Genomic DNA, 9420 nt, shown 5'->3' with positions numbered 1-9420 from the left:
ATTGTGTCTTTCCCACACACACATCAAACCATAGGGCTCCGTGGCGTCCACTACAGAAGGTTGATGGGGTTTATCCCTGAAATTGCTTTTGGGTGACTATAGCCAGCACCCTGCATGGCAGCTTGTCATGCAGTCCATTTACCATTAAGGACATTTTTGTATTACACACATAATGCACCACTTTACATTAAAAGTATGCCCTGAATGGAGGTGTTTGAACTAATTGGTGTGGGTTGTGCTGTTACAATGAGCACATGAGTGACAAGGATAATTCAGATTGAATTCTCTTTTTGGACCTTTCACATGTGAAGACACAATAATGTATTGGAATGTTTTTCCTCTCTCATCTGAAAGAAGGCTCCCAGCAAACACAATTACATCATGATGATGTTCTGATATCATCTTTCAGTGACCTCCAGGACTAGGCCAAATCACAGCCGATTTGAGGATCATTTAGACATCTACACAGGAATGTCAAGATGACGTCGAAATATGACATTACCATGAATAGGCATATTCAGTTATTCTGCTATGTACACAGTGTGTATTCAGCAGCGTTATACATAATTATATCCAGATTAACCTTTATTCTACATTTTCAAAAAATAAAACAGTTACCTGGCCGTGGTTTGAACCCAGGACCTCCAGCTTTGAGGTCTGCTACTTTACCCCTACACCATCCTTCCACAGCAATGATGAGGCACGGATGTAACCTTATTATGGCATAAACTTGTTTTTATTCAAACGTGGGTGTCAAGTCTTTGTGGATCGGGCATTACTGTGTGACATCTAAACCAACTGTGTATTATGTTACAGCAGATGCAGAACCCCAAAACACATTAACCCCACCCAAAATGCTACATTCCAACTTCCAGTAGTAGTAGTAGTAGTAGTAGTAGTAGTAATAGTAGCAGAAGTAGTAATAGTAGTAGTAGTAGTGTTGGTAGTAGTGGGAGTGGTAGCAGTAGTAGCAGCAGTAGTTGTAATTGACCGGTTAATGAGTTGTGGGCAATTTAGTGTTGGCGTGTGTTTCATTAAAAGTTTCGAGGTTTATCATTTCAAAACGGTTTCACGTATCCAAAACCCTTTAATAACCTTAGGTCGGGGTAGTCCATAGATGACCCAGAAAAAGTTTTGTGTGATTTGGCCAAACGGTCTAGGAGGAGCTCGCAAAAGTAGGTTTTTGATCAAATTCAAAATGGCGGAAAATCTACCACACAGAAATGGGCGTGGCCTAGTGGGTTAGATACATGATGCTCCAGGGAAACCAGTAGATGTGGAATTTTGATTCTACAGCTCGCATTTCAGAAGTTATGGACCGACAAACGTGAAATTGGCTGTTATAGCGCCACCGTCTGGTGGATTGGTGTAATTTTTTTACTCTGAGTAGTGGGTGATGTCGTGAACCTGTGTGGAAAGTTTGGGTGATGGGGGGTGTATGGTTTCTGAGATCCACACACTTTTAGGGTAGGAAAAGAACAAAAGCAAATACACAAAAGTTTAGACATTTATCATTTCAAAACGGTTTCACGTATCCAAAATCCTTTAATAACTTTAGGTCGGGGTAGTCCATAGATGTCCCAGAAAAATGCCCGTGTGATTTGGCCAAACGGTCTAGGAGGAGTTCGCAAAAGTAGGTTTTTGATAAAATTCAAAATGGCGGAAAATCTAGGCACACGCAAATGGGCGGGGCCTATATGGATAGATGCGTATTGATCCAAGGAATCCCTGAGAAGTGAAATTTTGAGTATAGGACACACGGTTCAGAAGATATGGACCATAACGCGAAATGGTCTGTTATAGCGCCACCATCTGGCCGATATGGGTAATTTTTTGTTTCTGAGTAGTGAGGCACATTTACAATCTATGTGCCCAGTCTGGCTATGCTGAGCCTTACAGTTTCTGCTGTACATACAGTTTTACCGGAGAAGAAGAAAAAAAAAAATAATAATAATCGGAACAGATACAATAGGGATCCACGCACTTCGTGCTTGGACCCCTAATAACAATAATAATAATAATAATAATACATTCATGTGTAATGTTATTTTAAAGGACTATGCTTGATATAGAATTGCATTAGCCTCTTGTATTGTGTTATATTAGCCTGTTACCCTGTAAGGTGTTTTGTTGGGCATGGTTAAAACTTTTTTCTTGTGTGTTGCGTTATTTGTTGCTTATGTTATAACTTGGCCCTGTACCATTTATTTTATCTGGCAAGCTGTCAATGGAGGCCAGAAGACAATACAAAATATAAAAAAGAAGGCATATAACCCTAGCCTGGGTAAACCCAGCCTCCACGTGACCTGCTCTCAGACCTGCTCTGCTCTCGTAGTGACTGAGAGCAGGTCTGAGAGCAGGTCACGTGGAGGCTGGGTTTACCCAGGCTTATAACCCACCCTATAACCCATAGGGGATGGGTGATGGGCCAGATTGTTTCCCAAACTTTTTCACATCAAGGTCCCCTAAACTAGAACACAGACCCCCAATTTTGTGCCAGGGTCCCCCATCCAATAAAACTTTTGCTTTTAGATGTTTTCCTCATGGTTGCCATGGCAGCCATTTTACTTTCCACTATAACCTAATTATTTTTGCATCAAATCTCCTGAACCAAACACGATGACAGAAAAGGTGATGTCTACCCCTTAGCCTACTGTATGTTTTCATGGTATGATCCAGTGTAGGAAATTAGCCAGGGGCAAGGCCAAATATGCTCTAATAAATCTCAGAATGCACAAAAAAAACATGATCAAGGGGCAGAAATTGTCCCCAAGATTTTGATAGGCCTAATTATATTCTCATTACATTAATTACATTTTCATTTGCTTCTCTAACACACACTAACACAATTAACTTTTGTAAAACACCCCAAAAAGGGACCTGGGCTTGGCCTGGACACGAAAGTTAAAATTAAATTCATGCCATGGACCAGCAGGGTACAGAGGAGGTCATTTCCATTGTGGAGCACTTCACAATCTCCTCCACCAGCATGACCATGCTGGTCAAGCAATCCCCAGCACAACCATGTTGGTCCACCAGCTTCACCATGCTGGTCCAGCAACTTCACCAGCTTCACCATGCTGGTCCACCAGCTTCATCAGCATGACCATGCTGGTCCACCAGCTTCACCAGCTTCACCATGCTGGTCCACCCGCTTCACCATGCTGGTCCACCAGCTTCATCAGCATGACCATGCTGGTCCACCCGCTTCACCATGCAGGTCCACCAGCTTCACCATGCTGGTCCACTCGCTTCACCATGCTGGTCCACCAGCTTCATCAGCATGACCATGCTGGTCCACCAGCTTCACCAGCTTCACCATGCTGGTCCACCAGCTTCACCATGCTGGTCCACCAGCTTCACCATGCTGGTCCAGCAACTTCACCAGCAAGGCCATGGTAGTTTACCAGCTTCACCAGCAAGCGTTAGCTGGTGGACCAGCAAGGTAATGCTGGTCCACCAGCATCAGACCAGCACTAACCAGCATAGACCAGCATCAGACCAGCACTAACCAGCATAAACCAGCATAGACCAGCAAGAAATTCATGCTGGTCTATGCTGGTTTGGGCAATAGGTGAATGTGGATCCGACCTCTCCCGCTGCTCCGGAAGTACTCTAACAAAGATTTGTATATAAGGAAGGCGGGATCCTTTGTTCGGGGTGGGTTTTAGTAGGTTGGTAAGATACAGAGAGAGAGTTGTTAGTACAGTAGTAGTGTTTAGTATAGTCTTTATAGTAGATCTTTAGTTTAGATAGTTAGTTAGCGCGTAGTTACAGTTAGTGTTCATTGTAGTTAGCTTAGCTCATTTAGCGTTAGCGTTAGCGTCAGTTCATTTTAGTATTTAGCGTTTATTCTAGTTCAGTTTGATCGAGTTGGTAGCCGGTAGATTAGCCTTATTTCAGTTCAGTTTGATCTAGTCGTAGCAGTAGTTGTTTTATTTCAGTTTAGTTGGGAGTGGGTGCGTGTTTGTGCCATGCCGGCCAAACGCAAGCGGTCTTCAGCCAAGCGATCGGCGGATCAGCGATCATTGCTCGATTTCTTTTCCGCCCGAAATGAGCTTGTGCCGGAGACCGATTCCGAGGTCTCGGATGATGAACGGGGTGAGCCCATGCATGTCGCGGCTGCGGCTGCTGGGCTGAGTGAGTCGAGTGACCTCACGTCTTCCCCAGACGCGGAGGACTCTGAAGAAGAATGGGCCCCGTCCAGGAGCGAAGCTCCACAGAGCAGTGGTAAGACGATGTTTGAGATGACTTGTGTAACTTGTGTAAATGTAATTACTATGACTGTACAAAAGCCAGCAGTCAGTCAATTCATTTTACTGAATTTCAGACTCTGAAGATGAGCCTGTAGCCAGCTGTAGCGGTACAGCATCTGGTGCCACAGCCTCTGGTGCCAGGAAAATGGGTAAGATCACACTTCAGAAGCAGGTTTATTTTCACATCACAGGTTCCAGCCAGAATTCCAGAAATTCTAGAACTCCAGAATTCAGTACCACACATATAAAAAACACTATTTTATGGTAATTGTGTATTTCTATAATTTGCAGATTGTGGCAGTGGAGCTGGAAGTGGGAAACGTCCTCAGCCTGCAGGTCCTCCTGAGTGGTGTGACCTTGACTGGGAGCCAACCCACATCCCCTTCACAGCAGAACCGGGTGGTGCTGCTCAACCAGTGGACTTCTTCCAGCTCTTCCTGAATGATGAGCTGCTCCAGGACATTGTAGTCCAAACTAACTTGTATGCCCAGCAGTGCATCAGTCGGGTCAGTGAGGCTCTGCCACATTCAAGGCTTGGGAAGTGGAAGGACACTACAGTGGCAGAAATCAAGAGCTTCTTGGGACTATATTTCCTCACTGGGATCGTCAAGAAGCCTGAACTGTCCATGTACTGGTCCACAAATTAACTCATTGCTACCCCCCACTTCAGCAGAACCATGTCTCGCAACCGCTTTCAGCTCCTAACACGATTCCTCCATTTCAGTAACAATGATGATGTTGATGATGCAGACAGGTTGTTCAAGGAAGAAAATGGTTTCCACCATGCACGACGACACGATGGAGACAGTGCAGGTCAGGCAGAAAGGCAGCAGAGAGAGGGTCCCACACGCAAAACCCAAGTGCGTTGTAGACTACAACAAGTACATGAATGGGGTCGACAGATTGGACCAGAACATCGCGTACTATCCCTTTGCCAGGAAGACATCCAGATGGCCATTCAAATTTGTCATGTACATGACAGTGGCATGGCAGTGACCAACCTGCAACCATTCCCCGGGCACCATACCTGGACCCTCAAAGCAGGCTGCAGGTCAATCTAGCGGGCCATGTACTGGCCATGATACCAGCCACACCCAAAAAAGATGCCCCAACGAAGAGGTGTAGGGTTTGTCAAAGGAGAAATGTTAGAAGCGAGACACGCTACTATTGTAAAAAATGTGGGGTCCCATTACACAGGGCTGGCTGCTATGAGGTGTACCACTCGAAAGAGAACTATGCTGAGTGGTGCTGAGTAGGCATGGGTCGATTTCCGGTTTTACCGGTTCGGTTCGGTGTACGAGCCCAAACCGGTTTGATCACGTGCGAACCGAAAAAACCTATAAAAAAAAAAAAAGCTGAGTGACCTGTGGTCTGCTCTTGTTTTGTATTTATTTTGACATTTATTTATTTTATTATTGTATTATTCCTCTATTATTGAAAACAACTATTGTTCAGATGTCTGATGTCTCACTGATGCCAAAAATAAATGGTTAAAGTGACTGTTCTGCCTGTTTTATTGAATTTCACAAATCTGCATTTATCTCAGCTTTCCTTCTCAGACGCTGAAACCATGCTGTATACAACTGCTAATATCTACATAACAACAGACAACAGAACATGATAAAAACTAACTCTTTTAGACAGAGAAAGCACACATTCTATTAGTTCTTTTGAGATATTTTGTGTTCACAAATTCCTAGCAGAAAATAATCCTCGGCTCTTGAAAGATGAGCCAGAATCCTCAAAAAAAACCTTGGCAGAAGCTACCTACAGTATTGGAAAAACGGCTGGCAGTGAATGTGTTAAGTGTTAAATGCCACTCAAAATGGCAATCCGTGTTCGATTCCCACATGTCAAGATCTGACAGTGACAGTATGTTGTTTGTAATGCGGTTAACCCTGTGTTGCTCCGCCAGACTGTGATCTGCACATGCTCAGTGCATCTCCTGAGGAGCAGAAAGAGCAGAGAGAGGAGGAGAAGACTCATCCTAATAAATCGGTAAGTCGTCTTTGTGTCAATCTGTCCGTCTGTCCGTCCATTTTATTTTGACCCTCAGCTGTGATTGGTCCCCCAGACACCCACTGACACGTCCCCTCCCATGCCAACTACACCCATACCTGATGACTACTATGAAGAGGCTGGTCCTCTGGATCCTGGCTCCACCCCTCAGTACTTTACCACCATGACGCACAGTGAGTACCGCACACAAACACAAGCACACAAACACACACAGGCATGCACACACACACTCGCATATACGCAGGCACGCTTGTGCATGCATGCACGCACGCACACACACGCACGCACGCACACACACACACACACACTCACACACATGCATACGCACGCCCGCGCACACACACACACACACACACACACACACACACACACACACACACACACAGACACACACTCACACACACCACAGATAGTTGCAACCCATTGTTTTATTCAAAATTTCAAAAGTTCTTTCTCGTCTCGTTCTTGTTTCTGTCTGCTCTATCCTCTCCCCTGTCTCTTCTCTCCTCCAGGCTCCAGTAACTCTGTGGAGGATGCCTACTATGAGGATGCAGACAATAACTACCCCAGCACCAGGATCAACGGGCCTCCTAAAAACTCTTGTGTGTCTTCCTCTTCTTCATGCTAACAGTTCAGTGTAAAGTTTAGAGCAGTGTGCTAATGCTAACAGTCCAGTGTGAACAGAGCAGGGTGCTAATGCTAATAGTCTAGTTTGAACAGAGCAGGGTGCTAATGCTAACAGTCCAGTGTGAACAGATCAGGGTGCTAATGCTAATAATCCAGTGTGAACAGAGCAGGGTGCTAATGCTAACAGTCCAGTGTGAACAGAGCAGGGTGCTAATGCTAACAGTCCAGTGACAGTGGAATATATGGATGGATCCAGAAGTTGCCTGTTTGTCTTGTGTAAATGAATCATCCTCTCCAACACACTGACATATTATTTTGGTTTTGCAGACAATGACTCGGATGCGCTGAGCAGTTCCTATGAGTCTTATGAAGAAGAGGAAGAGGAGGCCAAGGGGCGGGACCAACCTAAGAGATGGACGGCCGAGGAGAGCTCTAGTGGGCCAATCAGAGACTGCCAGATCTGTGCCTTCCTGCTGCGCAAGAAACGCTTCGGCCAATGGACGAAGCAGCTGGCTGTCATTCGTGACAACAAACTACAGGTAGATGGAGCCATTTTAAAGGCTTGCTTTCATACAGTATGCCAAGCTATGTAGAAACCAGCTTTGATGGTAAAGGAAACAGAGTTGTGTGTGAATATGCTATTGGGATATCAAATGGAAACCTCCCATCACAAATGTTTAATCAAATTAGGCCCATGACACCTCCAGAGGGCTCAACAGTAAGTTTTGGTGGACAGGAATGACAATGAAAATGAGCTTGAACTTGGGTTTACACTTTACAGTTGTTGGCCACTTTACTGCTGGGTTTCCAGGTACTGCTGCAGTCGCTTGTGTACTGCTGCAGTACATTTACATAACAAAAGCTTCCACACAAGGTACTGTGGAAGTGTTTGTTATGTAAATGTACTCCTGTAGTAAGTACCTTGTGTGGAAACTTTTGTTATGTAAATGTACTGCTGCAGTACCTTGTGTGGAAGCTTTTGTTATGTAAATGTACTGCTGCAGTACCTTGTGTGGAAGCTTTTGTTATGTAAATGTATTGTTGCAGTACCTTGTGTGGAAGCTTTTGTTGTGTAAATGTTTGCGCAGCACTACCGCAACAAAGTGGCCAAACAAAATGAGAAACAGCTGTATCCACAAGATCACACAGAATAATTCCCCACCTCACCACCTCATCTCAACAACAAGAAGCTAATAGGATAACGCTAGCTGACTTAGTAATCTTAAAAACAGCTATGAGGAACTTTTAACTGGTTATGAAACAGGCTAAATTTAATACTGATGCCTCATGTCTTAACTACATCAGCAAATCAGACCATCAGCGAGGAGATTGGCGATTGGTCAAAGAGAACTCTTTCCCCGGAGTCGAGTGTGTTTTCCCCGTTTCCCGCCGTTTCTCCTTCCCTTGGACATGTGTGGCTCGGACAGTGTTGTGCATGAACGCGCTCTAAGAGGGCCGCTCACTGAGCAAGCTCATTATTTTCATGAGCGGTGAGCTGAGCACCTTTTTACAAATCCATGAGCGTACAGTGAGCTGCACACACACCTGGGGGGGTGAACGGCCCTATTATCCTTCTTTGTCTCGCTCTCTTACCTCGATAATTGCCCAAATGTGTATGCGTGTGCTAATTTACATAGGAATAAACCCGGTTTTCATTTTGCCAGGCTGCTTCCCTCTACTGCTCTCTCTTGCCTCCCCCCATCGCGCGCAGTCTGTCCAGGAATGGTACGGTGCCTCCTCGACTATCTGAAGCTTAATTAATTAGAATTGCAACTGCGCAAATATACATGGGCCAAGCGCACAGTAGTGGCAACATAATGACAGGGAAAGGAAGCGCAAATGTGGAGATGGGAGTCAGGAGTGTTGGTGGCAGAGAAAGTCCCAAAGAGTAGAGAAGCGTTTTGCCGGCGCGTAAAAAGTCACTCTGGAATGGCATAAAGTGAATGAAGCTGGGCACAATAAGCGCCTTTAGTGGAGGTAAAAACAACAACAGAAAGCATGATTATGAGGAGATGACTGAGACGCTCTGGGTGCCAGCTGGGAGGAATGGAGAGGTTGCACACACAACTCCACGGTGATGTAGGCTATTGTTTTCATCGATGCACGCGGCTCATAATAATTGCATGTTGAGTGTACATTCTGTCACTCTGTCAATGTGGATTTTTTTTTTTACGTTACTCGTTTAAATCCTGCGATGTAACAACTGCGTGTTATGGTGTATTAATTCAAAGTGTCACTTTGATCTTGAGTTCCACGGACAGTTATGCGCAAAATGAAGAGACTATCTTTTTTATTCTTGTATTTTCACGGAAGGTATCAGGTCTTTTCAAGTCAAAAGGCTCAAGTCCAAGTGAAGTCAAGAGTCATTGGTGTTCAAGTCTTTGTTGATTTTGTCAAGTCGAGTCAAGTCATTAGATTTGTGAATGTGACTTGAGTCCACACCTCTGCTATATAGAATCTATATAGATAATTATAGTATAACCATAATAAGCGGATTCCACTGTAGATGGATGTAGGC

General features: G+C 44.7%; 1 protein-coding gene across 1 annotated transcript in view; it reads left to right on the top strand.

Moving 5' to 3' along the window:
* afap1l1b (actin filament associated protein 1-like 1b) overlaps positions 1-9420 on the top strand; it is a 125103-nt gene that overhangs the window by 32660 nt on the left and 83023 nt on the right. Inside the window, exons 3-6 of the mRNA XM_083649832.1 lie at positions 6172-6254; positions 6331-6448; positions 6788-6877; positions 7230-7441. Of these exons, the coding sequence (XP_083505958.1) occupies positions 6172-6254; positions 6331-6448; positions 6788-6877; positions 7230-7441 (503 nt within the window). The remainder of the gene's footprint in view (positions 1-6171; positions 6255-6330; positions 6449-6787; positions 6878-7229; positions 7442-9420) is intronic.

Source organism: Poromitra crassiceps, assembly GCF_964638095.1.
Source record: "Poromitra crassiceps genome assembly, chromosome: 1".
Taxonomy (NCBI): domain Eukaryota; kingdom Metazoa; phylum Chordata; class Actinopteri; order Beryciformes; family Melamphaidae; genus Poromitra; species Poromitra crassiceps.
This window is presented reverse-complemented; position numbering and strand designations above follow the sequence as displayed.